The sequence below is a fragment of the Rhincodon typus genome, chromosome 9 (assembly GCF_021869965.1).
Source record: "Rhincodon typus isolate 14 chromosome 9, sRhiTyp1.1, whole genome shotgun sequence".
In the NCBI taxonomy this organism is placed as follows: Eukaryota; Metazoa; Chordata; class Chondrichthyes; order Orectolobiformes; family Rhincodontidae; genus Rhincodon; species Rhincodon typus.
In genome coordinates, this window is record NC_063340.1 from 67,465,522 (window position 1) to 67,481,979 (window position 16,458).

Here is a 16,458-nt window from a genome sequence, read left to right on the forward strand (position 1 = left end):
ACATTACTGGAGTACCACGAGTCATATCCTTCCGATTTGGACTCATTCATCCCTGGTGTATATCTCCTACTGTCCGTACAATTTCCTGTCTAAATCAGGGGTTTGCTTTTGATTCCATACTCATGTACTTTTTTATTCTCTTCTTCATTCTGTGTCACCATAATACTGGTTGATTACTCTTCTTCATAACCTCTGCTGAAACATCCATTCTTTTTCTAATCCCACTGTGTTTGTCTTTCACCACTGAATACTTCTGTTTGGTCTTAGGGATGACTCTTCTTTCCAGTCCAATCTTTCCTGCTCCTCTGATGCTGCCTGGCCTGATAGCACCACTACAAGCCCTCCTTCTTTTCACAACATATAATCATTCCATTTCAACTTCTCCTTGGCTACTTCCTTCAATGCTTCCACAATCTTCACTGACTCCTCAAGGTACTGGTTTCTGATCTTGTCCTTCCTCATCACTCCACACATCCATTGCGGCACCCAGATCTATTCAACGTACAATTGTTATGTTTCTCATTGTTGTCCAGGTTTGAGCACAAAATAAATTATGGTAGTGCATGTCTCCTCAGCTCATCAAAAACAACCTGAAACAGGTGTTGGGCTTTCTTAAATAAAATCATTAAGTGATCATTACTCCACCTACAGCCCATGGACAGCAGTGGTTCAAGAAGGCGGCTCACCAGCACCTTTGCAAAGGCAGCCTTAGGTAGGCAATAAATAGTAGCCCAGCCTGCAACACCCACATCCCACGAGTGAATTAAAAAAAGACAAACATTTATGATAAGTGACACCGTCTATCCAATAGTTTCAAGATTAATAAAACTGAGTTTGCTTTGATGAGGCACAATTTCAGTCTCTAATTACCATGCAGTACAAAATGTATTTCTGATAATGATATTTCACAGTATTACATTCACAACATATATCGCAACCAAGCAGTTTTATATTTAGCTATATTTATATGCGTCATGTACAGACAAGATGGTTAAGAAGGTGTTTGGCACACTTGCCTTCACTACTCAGTCCTTTGAGTATAAGAATTGGGACGTTATGTTGAGGTTGTACTGAATGTTGGTGAGGCCTCTTCTGGAATACTGTGTCTGGTTCTGGTTGCCCAGTTATAGGAAGGATATTATCAAACTATGGAGGGTTCAGAAGAGAATTACCAAGATGTTGCTGGGTATGGAAGGTTTGAGTTATAAGGAAAGGCTGGCTAGCCTAGGACTTTTTTCACTGGAGTGTAGGAGGTTGAGAGATGACCTGATAGAAGTTTATAAAATAATAAGAGGTATAGATAGAGTTGATGGTAATTGTCTTTCCCTAAGATGGGGAATTTCAAGACTAGGGGGCACATTTTTAAGGTAAGAGGAGAGAGATTTTAAAAAGACATAAGAGGCAATTTTTTTAAATAGAGGGTGGTTCTCTTGTGGAATGAACTTCCTGAGGAAGTGGTGGATGCGGGTACAATTACAACGTTTAAAAGACATTTAGATGTATGTATGAATAAGAAAGGTTTGGAGGGATATGGGCCAGGAGCAGGGAGGTGGAACTAGTTCAGTTTGGGATTATGTTAAGCATGGACTGGTTGGACCGAAGGGTCTGTTTCTGTGCTGTTTGGCTCTATCCCTCTATTACTAGCATTTGTATTTGGAAAACTAAGTAATTTTAACTTGATGGCAGATAACTTGTGAATCATAGGAGATTTAACATTTGCATAGTAAGAGGGTTAAAGAAACTGGTCTGTTTTGTGGACATTTTGTCAGTACTTTCCTTCTTTCTTAAGAGAAAACTTTGGGACATGTCTCAGACTTAGCCTTTTTTCTGTTACTTTAAAGCGGGTGTAAAACTACAACTCCCAGCGTGCTCTGTGTTCCCACGCAGGCGCAGTGGCTATTTTTGTGGTCTTTTGGCCGCAGTTCCTTTTTTAAAAAAAGTGCTATAAACTGCAATGGCTTCCAGGATATCATTTTCACAGTACAAATTAGAGGCAGAAATAGAAAAATGCAGAGGAGAATGTCAATGGGACAAAGTTCAAAACCTCGTGAAGCAACTACCTCCCAAAACTTCGGAAAACGGTAGGTTTTACGAAATCCAAGAGTACGCGGAGCAGTTTTGACCTTTGTTGCATGTTTTAAATATCTGTTTACATCTTTAAAAGTTGATTCAAGGATGAAGTCAGAGTTGAGAAAGCATCATTTTGGATGATCCATGTGAAGATAGATCTGGAGTTCTGAAATTAGCGCTGTGAAGATTATATATTGATTTGCAGAAACTCTGACATTGTTATTTCCAAGAATAAAGACACTTTGGAATTTCTCACCTTCCGCTTTAACTGTACCATATCTGAAGATACAAACCACAGTGACGTGTTGCACTTCTCTTTTGCCATTGAGTTTACTTCATAATTACTTACACAGAAGGTTTTCACCTTTCGGATTTTTAATATTTTTCTTAAACCATGTTGGAATGAATAAGGTTGCAGCCGTATTCTAGCTGTCAGTGGGGCCTCTTATAAATATTTATAATCTGCGTGAACTGTATTTAATTCTACGTTGATGCAACATGTTGCGTCTTTTTGGAAATGTGAAATAAAATCAGAAGCTATGAGCAATACTCAGATCAGGCAGCAGGGTTAAAGGGACCAGATTTTCATGGAGTGTGCAGGACTCCCTGGATATTTAAAAATGCTGCGCAGCACCCGAATGCAGAATTCCTGCCGTTATTTCTGACGAATCCCATTTTTGCCAGCAGGGGTATGCGGGTGAGGAGAGTTGGTCAGTCGGACTAGCGGGAATCCTGTAGTCAGTAGGGCCATCTGAATTTAATGCTGAGTTCAAATAGACCCCATTTTGACTGTGCTGAAGACCTTAACTAGCAGTGTGGCAATCATGAATTGACAGAGTTGGGTAAATACCCTTGAATGACCCATTTTAAATACATGCTCTTTAAATGTGAATTTGCTGAAATTGGCAATGACAGTAAAAAAAAAGACAGATTATAAATATTTACAAGAGGCCCCACTGATAGCTAGAATACAGCTGCAACCTTATTCATTCCTACCTGGTTTAAGAAAAACATTGATTTACAGCTCAGATGGTATAGGTTGGAAACAATACTGCCTCTGGTGGAGCAGTTTCAGGAGAGTTCTTCATTGACATTTCCCCAAGAGCTATTATTGTGTCATTGAGTCTTTGTTTGGCTTATTTTCAAAAGTTACTGTTATCTCTGGGAGATTGAGTTCACAGTTTGCTTGGAAGTTCAAAATTAAGAACATAAGAACTAGGAGCAGGAGCGGGCAGTTCAACCCCTTGAGTCTGCTGTGCCATTTAATACAATCATGGCTGATCTCCTTTCAGCTTCTGCCCACACTCCATTAACCCCTCAACCCATTACTATTTAAAAATCTGTTTATCTACTTCTTACATTTACTCGATGTTCTGGCATCCACCACAGTCTTGGGTTTGGGAATTCTACAGGTTCACAACACTTTGAGCGGAGTAATTCCTCCTCATCTCTGTTTTACATCTGCTACCCCTTATCCTAAAACTATAACCGCACATTCAAAGTACCATTAAAGGATTAGCTGTCTTTGATGTGGGGGTCTAATGGAAGTTTTTAATTTTGTAAAAGAATAGCACTTGAAATTTGAAAGCATTAGGTGGTTTCTCGGGTGGATGATTTTTCACTATCAAGCGTGTATGAGTGATGGCTGTATTTGACTGTTGGAAGTTTTTTTTGTCCACCTTGTATCAGTTGCATCAATCACCTTGACTTCCAATAAACCATACACAAGAGAAACTCATAGATGATGTCCTCCTGGAATCAGAGTGGTTTTAGGGCTAAATTTGGGATAGGTAATATGGTGCAGCAATGACAAAGTACAGGGAGCGATATCAGGATCTATAAACACTGGTTATATATGTAATTTAAGATTTTGTCAGTGAGCCACCTGCTGTTTGGTATTTGCTGTCCAAGCAAGATGACCAAACCAGTATGTCAAAATCCTGCACACAGTGTACAATATCATGGTTAGGATGTTTGTACCTATGGTGAGTTATCTGATGCCTTTGCTGTAACCAGTGATGTTGCTTCCCAACTCTTCAATTTTTGCATCTTTGCTGCATTGACCCAGATTTTAAGGTGTGACAATCTCATGGGAATTTTCACTCTATCCCTTTCTTTTACGAAAGCAAAGAGCTGCATTTCTGACAGAAGATTCTGATCTGGGCTCCTTTAAAACATGGAGCTGTACTTCCCTGAATTGTCAGGGAAAAACATCAGATTCATAATCCTTTACAATCCATGTTAATTCTCTCTGATCAGCTGGAAATTTTCAATGAGTGCGCCTTCTCAATCCTTTATTATAAACTCCAGTAATTTCCTATACCGATGTCAGGCCAATTTGTAATTTTCTAGCTTTCCCCTCAATACCTTGCTAAACAATGAGCGCAATTTTCCAATTGAAAGGAATGTTTGTGAAACCAAGAGAACTACAGAAGAGATATCAAAAACTGCAGATGCTGGAGTCAGAGACAACATAGCAGGGAGCTGGGAAATAAATAGAGAGGAGGGGTGGGGCTGGGGAAGGTAGGTGGGATGGTGATAGGTGAATGCAGGTGGGGAGTGGTGAGGATTGGTTAGTGGGATGGGTGGGGTGGATAGGTGGGAGAGAAGATGGACAGGTTGTGTTGGATCAAGGTGGTGGGAAGGAGGATAGGTGGCAGTGGGATGGTGGTAGGTTGGATGTAGATAGGGGGTAGTGGGGATTAGTTGGTGGGAAGGGTAGGGCAGATAGGTGGGGAAGAAGATGGACAGGTTGTGTCAGGTCAAGGATCCAGGGATGAGTGGGAGGGTTGGACATGGGATGAGGCCAGGGGTGGGGAGATTTTAAAACTGGTGAATTCCATGTTAAGGCCATCGGGCTGTCGGCTCCCGAGGTGGAATATGAGGTGTTGCTCCTCCAGTTTGCGTGTGGTGTCATTGTGGCACTGGAGGAGGCCCAGGGTGGACGTGTCCCTGAGGAAGTGGGAGATGAGGAGTTAAAATGGTTGGTGACTGGAAGATGTTGTCATTTGTTGTGTAGAGGGTGCAGATGCTTCATAAAATATTCCCCGAATCTATGCTTGTTCTCACCGATATAGAGGAGGCCACATTGGGAGCAATGGATACAGTAGACCAAGTTGGAGGATGTACAGGTGAAACCCTGTCGGATATGAAATGTTTGCTTTGGGCCGTGGATGGTGGTGAGGGGGAAGGTGTAGGGGCATGTGTATCACTTCCTGCAGTTACAGGGAAAGGTGCTTGGTGTGGTGGTTTTAGTGGGAAGTGTGGAGCGGATGAGGGATTTGAGGAGTGAGTAGTCCCTACATGGTGGGGAGAGCAATATCTAAATTTGGTCATGGGGTTGGATTGTAGGTAGCGGGAGTGGCGGAGGATTATACGTTGGATGTAGAGGTTGGTGGGGTGGTATGTGAGGACCAGGATGATTCTGTCTTTATTTTTGTTGTGGGGGGGAGGGGGTTTGAGGGCAGAAGTGCCGGAAATGCAAGAGATGCGGTCCAGAACTACATAAGATCATTGTTACAGCATTTTCCATATTATGACCTGTTCCTTCAAAATCCTGGGTGCAAACCAGCTGGTCCAGGAGATTTGAGACTTTTCAGTACTATTAATTTCTTCATTTACTGTTATTTTACTTTAAATTTATTGACTGCAAACCTAATTAAATAATTGATTCCTTGGGATGTCTGGCATTCTGACCTCTTTTCTTTACTATAAGTATTGACATATTTATTCAATGTGTTTGCCATTTCCTAATTTTCATAGATGCTGTACTGTTGTCCTGTTTTATGAAGCTCATTCTGCTCCTAAACACACTTTTTTTGAAAATGTAATTATACAAGTTTTTTCTTATACACTTTTTTTTTCATTTTTTTTGTAGCTTTTGCCAATTGTTTTGGTACTCTTTGCTGATCTTTAAATCTCTCTTGCATTTTTGTATATGCTTTGTGTTTTTATATGTTTCCTCTTTACCTTCTTGTCTAATACCTTATAAGCAATTTATCTAAGAAGTAGAGCCCTTCTTATTAGGGCTATAAACTTGTTCCATATTACATTCAATTTTTTTTTCTGAATATCTTCCGCTGATTTTTCCACTGGTTTGGCCAATTTACTGCGGACAGTCTTTGCCTCAACCAGCCCTACCTAAGTATATAATTTTAGTAGCTGTTTTGCATTTTAGTAGTTCGCATTGCTGCCTCACAGTGCTAAGGACCTGGGTTTGATTCCAGCCTTAGCTGGCTGTCTGTGTGGAGTTTGCATGTTCTCCCCATGTCTGCATGGGTTTCCTCCCACAGTCCAAAGATGTGCAGGGTGGGTGGATTGCCCATGCTAAATTTGTCTGTAGTGTTCAGGGATGTGTTGGCTAGGTTGATTAGCCATGGTAAATGTGGGATTATGGGCTAAGGTAGGGGGCTGGTTCTGAGTGGGATGCTCTTCGGAGGATTGTGCGGACTTGATGAACTGAATGGCCTCCTTCTACACTGTAGGGATTTTATGATTCTATGATTTCTCCCTTCCAAACTCTGTATTGAGCTCGATCCTTTTCCATATCTGCATATAGACAATCTACCACTTCACAGGGGATTTATGCATAACTTCGAATGCTGTCTGAAATTCTTTTGTGTTTCTTAATACTTTGGATAAAGTCTCTACTGACAACTGGACTCTCATTTTATCTATTTACAATTGAAGTGGTATCATCTTTAATGATGAAAGTAACTCCTGCGCAACTGTTTTGCAGCTGTTTCAGGAATGGCTACCAGGTGAAACATTTCAAGTTGAATTTGTGCCTGCAGTTCATTCAATATGTTCCTTTATCCGCCATGCATTTATATAAAGGCACTTAATAGGCCGCACATTCCTCAGCTTGTGTTTCTGCTGTAGTGTTTTCTTGGCATGTTTCTCAATTTTCTTTCTTGGTTTAATTACTTTACATCATTTAGTTTTCCCTTTTACATGAATTGCCTAAAGCGCAACTTCTGATTGTTATCCTACTCTCTTCCATTTTGTGTGTTTTAAAACTATTACTGCTCTGTTCTGTCCATTTGAGCACACAACTACCATGCATTACATAACTACAGGTACGTTTCTGCACAACTTTAATAAGGGATACACTGGGCTTTTAGTGATGGCTTCTGTGGTTGACTGCCACATGTTAAGATTAACTTCTAAGCATGCCCACACATTATAAGGTACTGGAAAGTGGTTGGTGTCTATGGGTTTTTTTTCCTTAGTCCAAACTGGTACTGTTTTAAAATGATGAGGAAAGCAATGGAGTGGAAAGAAGTGACATGACCACATGCTTTGGGCAAAAATGTGGTTTTCATTATTGGAAAAGCTGTGTGATTTTTTTAATGGTTTCACGTTGTATTGTTTTGAAGCAGATAATGACTGAATGCTACCAGCTGGTATCAATGGTATGCTTGTTCCCATAGCAGCTGAAAAACAAACAGTGATATCTTTAGTCACAAGCTGCAGAAATCAGTTGTGGTAGACCTGAGAACATTTTGGATTTATCTCACTTGGGATCAAGCCAGGGATAATATTTAAGCCTTTGGCTGTTAGTATAAAGTCCTCAGGACCACTCAGACTAATCACAGTGAAAGGAGATGATTTGCATTTCTGTAAAGTCTTACTTTATCTCTCAGCAATGCCGCTGATGAGATTGTTACACAACAGCCTGGAAAATTCAGAGTGAACTTCATCATAAGAACTCTTAATACATATGTATCAAATTAATCTCTCTACAAGTTGATCATTGGCTTAAATTATCTATTCTTAAATAAGAGTAACTCAACATAAATGTATTTAGTGTTCTGACAATGGTATTGCATAAGCTGCTTTTCAGGTTGTACTTTTTTCCGAGTTTGCTTGAATTAAAATGAAAATTATATACCTCCCTTAATTTTGAAGTTTTAATTATTTGTTGTTTCAATTTTGAATTTTGCTCTGCTACGTATTGCATTATGCAATAATACGAGTTATATTTAGTTGAAAGACAACGTTGAGCTATCAGAAATAGACAAAACAACTGCTATAGATGTGACAATGTTAACATAATGTACTGCTCCAAAATGCTTCAGCGGAGCATTATAAAACAAAATATGACACCAAGTAGATGTTAGATCAGGTCACCAAAAGCTTGGTCAAAGAGATGTGCTTTTAAAAAGTGTTCTAAAGTAGAAAAGCAAGGTAGAAGGGTGTAGCAAGGGAATTCAAGAGCTTAGGACTGAGGCAACTGAAAGCATGGCCACCAGTTATGATTAGGAATGCACAAGAGGCAAAATTAGAGGAGTGCTAGTATCTCTGAGGGATGTGGGACTGGAGAAGGTTAGAGATGGAGAGGAACAAGGTGAGGGAATGACTTAAAATCTAGATAAGAATTTTAAAATCATTCGGTAAGGAGTAGCAGCCAGTAAATAATAAATAACCAGCAGCAAAATAATAGTCACTACAACTTCCTCTTTACGCCCTCTCACTACAGCCTACATCACTAATGATCGGGCTTAGAACCCAGTACGGGTCATGTACTGAGTTTGTTTTCCTTGGACTTTGCAATGGTACAATAGTAAAATTGATTTATAGCGATCAGTTAAATACAGCAGGTTAATTTATGATTGGGTTTTAAATCAGCCTTGTAATAAATAAGTTACACCTATGTATATTTGGAAGTATTTGTACTCATTCAAAACTATAAATATCATAGGATTTGTGGGATTTTTTGCACTTATGAAAAAACTCATTGAAAGCCTTAACACTGATGTGTTATCTCAAGGTTGTTTCCCAAATTGTCTGCCACCTTAAGTTAATTAAGTGTAAGCAGCAGTGACTGGAATCCATTAAACTGGATGGCTGTGAAGAGAAACCTCTCTTAATTCTATAATACCAGTGTTTCCAAACCACACATTAAGGAAGGGTTTTTTTCCAAAATCTTCTTCACTCTGTTGGAAACTCGTCATTCATTTCTTACCTTTTATTTCCAATCTTTCTCAGTACAGTATTACCTCACTACAGCCCTGGCAATTATAAAATCAATCTTCTGGTCACATTAAGGAAGTGAGATAATTGTAATACATATATTCTTTTAGTAACTAAGTCTTCTACAGATGAGATATTTGTTATAATGGATTGGAATTTTTAGAGAAGGTGGGGAGGACCCAAGAGAGGAAAAAAATCTTCAGGATCTCCTGCTATATATTGTATATAGTATAGTTAGTGTTCTGATAATTTTAAAAAGTAGCCATTGAATTTGGAAATTGTGTCACTGTGACTGCGCTCACCTGGGCAATTAATAACATACTCCTGACTTAACCCTTTTAGATGTTGGAAGAGATTGATCACATGCAGACTCTATGCTGCTGCTGAAACTACATTGTTTATATGGCTCTCAAATGATGCTTCCCTGCATGTTAATTGCAAAGTTATTGATGGTAGTGCCATTGAAAGTCATGACAAGGTAACTGAGTTTTCACTTGTTTGAGATAATCATTATGGATCTCTTATACTTGCTGCTTGTCAGCCCAAGCCTTTTGAAGGCTTTACGATAAAGGTATATCGGTAACAGCACCAGCAATGCCTGAGGTTGGGCACCAACTCCATGAAGTTACTGCACAGGACTGTTTATTGGTCATCTGTGTCCTTCCTCACACATACATGGAATGCCTCCAATGAAAATTAACGTGTAAATCTCTTTATGGCTTTGCTACTCCCTTTCTAGCCTCTATCCAGACCTACATTCCCACCTGAATGCTCCATGCTCTGACAATGTTTTTTGCAATTTTCTTGCTCCTGCTGTCTGCATTTGGTGGACTTGCCTTCAACTGTTTGGCCCTGTGTGTTTAGATCTTTTGTTTAGCATCTGTCCAAACAAACCCTTCCCTTAAAGCCCTCCTAATAGCTCCTTCTTTGGTGTAGTGTCCATTTTTGTTTGATAACATTTCTGTGAATCATCCTGAACTATTTTCCTACATTAGTACGTTGTAAATAATAAGCAATGTAAATATCAGTGATTAAACATGGATTGGGAGTAAGCTCTGGCACTGAAATAAATTCTAACTTTTGTTCTGTGACAATGCTAATTTGTTAATTTTTTTTTCATGCCGAATGAAAGATGATTTTGGGAATCTGCTGCTTGCTGAAGTCCTCTTGGAACAGTGCCTGAAGGAAAATACAGCCAAACTGAAAGAATGCACTCCACTAATGGAAAAGAATGAACCCAAAATAAGAGAAGCCAAGAAGCACTTGAGCAGTATATTAAACAGCGGCAAACTGCAAGTGAGTACAGAATATGAATCTATTGAGGCAGAATCTCACTAAGGTTATAAAATTAAATTTGGCCAAAATATTTGAATGTTTGTAGACTGTAATTCCTTTCAAGATGTCTTTTCTATTATGGGCCAAGAACATTTAATTTCTGAGTTCATTGGTCAGTTACATTCTCCTTGCGCATGGAAAATGTATTTTAGCTGAACTGTTGCAGCCTTCACTGTTAACTGCAACTATTTTTTTCATAAATAGGAAGAATATCTTCAATCAGATTATTGGTTGGCACCTTGTACTTTGTTGCTTTCATTAGAAAACTGCTAAAATGTTAGAGCTCCACAATACATTATCAATGAGCACTGGAGTGTCTGTTTAATTCTTCCATTTTTGCTCACATAGTTCTTCATCTTGGACCCGATGCATTGAATGGTCTTCTACCCGCATCCAGCTGCCATGCTATTCTATACCCACCGGCACCTTACCCCCTCTGTCACCCTCTCCCACTTATGTTATACACTTGCCTTCTCTCGCAGCTGATAAAGTGATTTCAGAACCTTTAAATTCTGAATGTGGCAGTTCATGTAGATAAAAGGCATGGGTTTTTGATGTGAATCTATTCTGCTGCTGGCTATATAAATACCTGGCCTGGACTAGACTGGTTTTGGCTGGGAATGCTCAAGGCAGAAATTTTGCACAGAAGATTCCTCCAAAGGTAACTGTGTTTATTCTGTTCTGACAGTCTTAGAAATAAGGTTCGTTTTACAAAAATTGCCTTCTGTTGTCACTCTTGAACTGCTTAGCTCGATTTCTAAGCCCTCTTGATCTAGATGCTTTGAGGAATGCAAGCTTCATTTGTGCAACATGTTGTCATTATTTAACCCATTCAGCTTCAATATCTTTCTACAAATCTGCACTGCAACTCCACCAAAGCCAATATATCCTTCCTGAGGTGCCCAGGAATGAAATTTCAGATGTAGTTTAACCAGAGTTTAATACTACTATAGCATAACTTTCATGCCTTTAAAATAAAGGCTAACATTCTACTAATTTTTTTACTATCCATTAGCTTTTAGTGAATTCCAAACATGGACTGAGAAATCTCTATTCTCTTCCAAGTTCTGAATTTTTTTTAAACCATTTTGAAACTATTGTGATCCATCTTTCTTAGATCCAAGGTTACCCTATCACTTCACTACGTTAAACTCTATCTGCCAGAGTTTTGGCTACTCACTTAAAACTATAATTGTTACAACTTTATGTTCCTGTTTACACTAGTTACTGTAGTGTAGTTACGAATAGTTACTAAACTGTGCTGAGAATTAGATCAGGGAACCGATCTGATACTCTATACTAATGTTTGAAATCATTGTATTGTAAATAACAAACCTAATATGTGTTTTAAAGTACATTTTAAATTTGGCACTTTTGTTCAACTGTGTGTAGGAGAGAGACTGTTATGGTTATAGAGAAATGGTTACAGAAATAATTCCGAGAAAGAAATGTTGTGAATGAAGGCAAACCCAATGCCATTCAAACATTTATTCTGTGATATAAAAGCAAATATGGTGGTTGGAAATATGAGTAAAAATATAAGTTGCTGGAAACATTCAGCAGGTCAGGCAACATCAGTATAAAGAGAAACAGTGTAAAGGGCAGAATTTTGAGCACTCACCAGGCACAGGAAGGGAAGTAAGCAGCAGCTAAAAATTGCCCAACTGGCCAGTCACCCAGCTATATCTCATCTAAGGGCCAGTTTTGGAATAAAATGGAGGTGTGTCTCCATTGGTGGGGAAAAGGGATTGGATGCGGTGTAGAGGAATGAGGTAGCCAGCCCTGGGGGAAGGGGGGAGGTTTTGCAGTGGGTCAGTATCACCAGGACTGGAATGGTGGAAGCGCTTTGGGATCTGGGGATGAAGGTGGTGAGGGTGAAGGGTGCTCTGCAGAGCGGGCGAAAGGAGATTTGCTCCTGAGGAGTAAAGCAGGGGTGGAGTTGGATGCAGAGCAGGGGCGTGGTTGGGTCGGGTCTGACGGTTGGGGAATTAGCGACTGGTCCCGGGGGTATCAGATAACAGTCTGGCATGTATGAGGGGTTTAGCAGAGGTGTAGTTGGGGCATTTGAAGTAAATATAGAGTTAGGAGTTAGACTATGTATTTAATAGAATAACCTTTCCCAAGTCACTTTTACATAATTTAATTGGAACCTTATGATTAGTGTGGAGACTTCTGGATGGTTCCAGGCACAGAGGAATAACCTAATGGAATCTTCAGTTTCCCAGAATTCCCCTGTACAACTCCTACCTATACTAGCATAATGACAGAAAATCTGGGCCATTGAGTCTTAGAAGGCAGTTTGATGTTGGAGACCAGCATGGCTAAATTATTTCCTGTGCTAACTTATTTTTCTATTTCGCTTCTGTAATCCTTGACTTTGGAAACTTATTTGGTTGTCCTTTTCCAGACTTACCTTTTTGCTTTATAACCATTATTTATTTATTGCAAATGTCACTGGCTAGCGTCACAACATTTATTGGCTATCCCTAATTGCCCAGAGGGCAGTTAAAAGTCAGCCACATTACTGTGGGTCTGGAGTCCAATGTAGTAGTCATACCAGGTAAGGATGGCAATTTCCTTCCTTATAGGACATTAGATGGTTTTTTCTGACAATTGACAAAAGATTCACAGTCATCATTAGACTCTTAATTCCACATTATTTTCCATTGAATTCAAATTATATCCCTCTAAAACCTACCTATTCATATACCCATCCAGATGTCTTTTAAATGCTGTAATTGTACCAGCCTTCACCACTTTCCTTGGCAGCTCATTCCATACATGTACTACCCTTGGAGTGAAAAGGTTGCCCTGTAGGTCCCTTTTAAATTTTTTCCCACTCCCTTATGCCCTCTAGTTTTGGACTCCTCCAGCCCTGGGGAAAAGACCTTGTCTGTTTGTCCTTTCCATGCCCCTCATGATTTTATAAACCTCCATAAAGTCACCCCTCAGCCTCTGATGCTCCAGGAAAGATAGATCAAGCCTATTCAGCCACTCCCTATAGCTCAAATCCTCTAACCTTGACAACATTCTTGTAAATCTTTTCTGAACCCTTTCAAGTTTCACAACATCCTTCCTACAGTAGGGAGACCAGAATTGCACACAGTATTCCAAAAGTGGCCTAACCAATATCCTGTAGATCTGCAACATGACCTTCCAACTCCTATATTCAATGTGCTGACCAATAAAGGCAAGCATACCAAATGCCTTCTTCACTATCCTGTCTACCTGCAATCCCACTTTCAAGGAACAATTAACCTACACTCCAAGGTCTCTTTATTCAGCAACACTCGCCAGGACCTTACCATTAAGTGCATAAGTCCTGCCCTGATTTGCCTTTCCAAAATGCAACACCTCACATTTATCCAAATTAATCTCCATCTGCCACTCCTTGGCCCATTGGTCCATTTGATCAAGGGCCAAATGGTGGCAAATGGGACTAGATTAATTTAGGACATCTGGTCAGCATGGACAAGTTGGACCGGAGGGTCTAGGCCCGAAATGTCAGCCTTCCTGCTCCTATGATGCTACTTGGCCTGCTGTGTTCATCCAGCTCTACACCTTGTTATCTCAGATTCTCCAGCATCTGCAGTTCCTACTATCTCTGATACAATTTTAACCCCACTGCGAAGCCTCTTCTAAGGATGCCTAGCCTGAAGAAGTTACCCCCCTCCCTCTGGACAAACCTCAGGCGATCTCTCTCTCCCACTGCAACTCTCTCGTAATCTCTTCGGCCTTGAAACTGCTCGACCATGTCCTGAAGCAAACCAGGTACTACAGCCACATCACCTTTCTTAGCACCTGCCTATGGAACCAGATCATCCCCAATGGACTACAGTCCACATCAGGCCTTCCCAATTTGGCCCCAACCGTGACAATGTCTACATTCACAGCATTGAGATCCTTCAGAAGCGTTTCTCCCTGCAGTTCCTGAAACAAGCATTTCTGATGAAGGGTCTAGGCTTGAAACGTCAGCCTTCCTGCTCCTATGATGCTGCTTGGCCTGCTGTGTTCATCTAGCTCTACACCTTGTTATCTCAGATTCTCCAGCATCTGCAGTTCCTAGTATCTCTTGGACCGAAGGGTCTGTTTCTGTGCTGTACATCTCTGTGATTCTAAATTCTACCATCTGCCATGGCAGAATTTGCACCCAGGTCCCCAAAACATTGTCTGGGTCCTTGGATTAGCAATCCGGTGATAATGTCACTAGGCCATTGCCTCCTCCCACACCCCCACCTCTTATTTGCCTAAGACAGCGAAGTACAATATTATCATTGATCTTGGCATCTTTATCATCTCTTTGCCTTTATGAAATATGAATTTGTATAATCTATTTTAAATGTTGTTTCAACTGTTGAAACTTAATTATTTTTTCAGCCTCATTCCCTTGTTTCATGTTGTTCTTTTTCCTTGCCATCCAAAACCTTTAAATGGAAAATTACATTAAAACACTGAAATACAGGCTTTCTGCATTGGCTGTTTCCAGTTGTTGATGTGCCTGATATCTGAGAAATTTGAAAAATGTTCCCTTGATCAATCCATTATTTCCGAGAATTTTCAAATTTCTTCACCTTGGCTAGAGGCCAACTTCAAGAATGCATGTTTTATGAAATTTAGCTGTTCACCTCTGTCCTTCACTGTGGAGGCTAGTTCTATGAGGGAGAAGATATTAATCTCTTGTGTACACAAACTATGTTAGTAATTGACTTCCGTCTTTACACACTTTCAAAGCAAGCTTTGATTTTCTTCCAATGGGGAATGTTAGCTTGCAGAATGGAATATATTCCATTGCAACAACTTGACATCAACCAGTCTTAGGTTAAGTATAGTGACCATAAGATGTAAGAACAGAAGTAGGCCATTCAGTCCATTGAGTGTGCTCTGCTATTCAATGAGATCATGGCTGATCTGATGATCCTCAAGTCCACTTTCTTGCCTTTTCTTCATAACCCTTGATTCCCTTACTGATTAAAAATCTGTATATCTTAGCATTGAATAGCCTTAATGACACAGCCTCTATAGGTCTCTGTGACAAAGTATCCTTCTATTCCTTACTTGTTCATGTATCTGTCTAAATGCCTCTTCAACGTTACTGTCACATCTGCTTCCACCACCTCCCCTGGCAGCGCATTCCAAGTAACAACCACCCTCTGTCTGAGGAAAAAAACTCTCCTCATACATTTCCTTTAAACCTTTCCCTTCTTCTCTTAAACCTATGCCCCCTAGGATTTGACATTTCCACCCTGGGAAAAATCTCCGACTATCCACCCTATCCATGCCTCTTATAGTTTTATATACTTTTATCAGGTTATCCTTCAGTCTGTGATGCTCTGGTGAAAACAATTCAAATTTGTCCAATTTCTCCTTATAGCTAATATACTCCAATCCAGGCGACATCCTGGTAAAACTCTGTTTTGTGTCCTTTCCAATGCCTCCACATCCTTCCTATAGTAACCAGAAACACACACAATACTACAAATGTCTAAATAAAGTTTTATATAGCTGTAACATGATTACCAACTTTTATACTCGGTGTCCCAGCTGATGAATGCAAACATGTTGTATGCTTTCTTTACCATCTTATTCACTTGTGTTGCCACTTTCAGGGAGCTCTGGACTTCCACCTCAAGATCCCTCTGTGTATCAGTGCTTCTAAGGGTCCTGCCATTTGCTATATACTTTCCTGTTGCATCTGATCTCCTAAAGTTCATCACCGCACACTTGCCCAGATTAACATTCATCTGCCATTTCTCCATCCAACTTTTCAACTAATCTATATCATGCTGTAACTTTTGACAATGTTCCTAACTATCCACAACTTTGTCAATTTTCATGCTGTCTGCCAACTTACTAACCAGAACACCTACATTTTCATCCAAATTATTTCTATGTATTGCAAACATTAGAAGTCCCAGCACTGATCCTTGTGGAACACCACTGGTCACAGTTCTCCAGTCAGAAAAACACCCCTCCTGAACTACCCTCTGTCTTCTTTGTCCAAGTCAATTTTGAATCCAATTTGCCAACATACCATTGATTGTTTTGTGACTTAATCTTCTGGACCAGCCTACCCTGAGA

The 16,458-nt window shown here is 40.0% G+C and overlaps 1 protein-coding gene across 2 annotated transcripts in view; it reads left to right on the forward strand.

Annotated features, from left to right (window-relative positions):
• Positions 1-1,931: 1,931 nt before the first annotated feature.
• LOC109921860 (tetratricopeptide repeat protein 7A-like) overlaps positions 1,932-16,458 on the forward strand; it is a 298,546-nt gene continuing 284,019 nt past the window's right edge. For both annotated transcript variants that reach the window (XM_048601437.1, XM_048601438.1), the window contains exons 1-2: positions 1,932-2,081; positions 10,178-10,341. In XM_048601437.1, the coding sequence (XP_048457394.1) occupies positions 1,955-2,081; positions 10,178-10,341 (291 nt within the window). In that variant the 5' untranslated portion in view covers positions 1,932-1,954. The remainder of the gene's footprint in view (positions 2,082-10,177; positions 10,342-16,458) is intronic.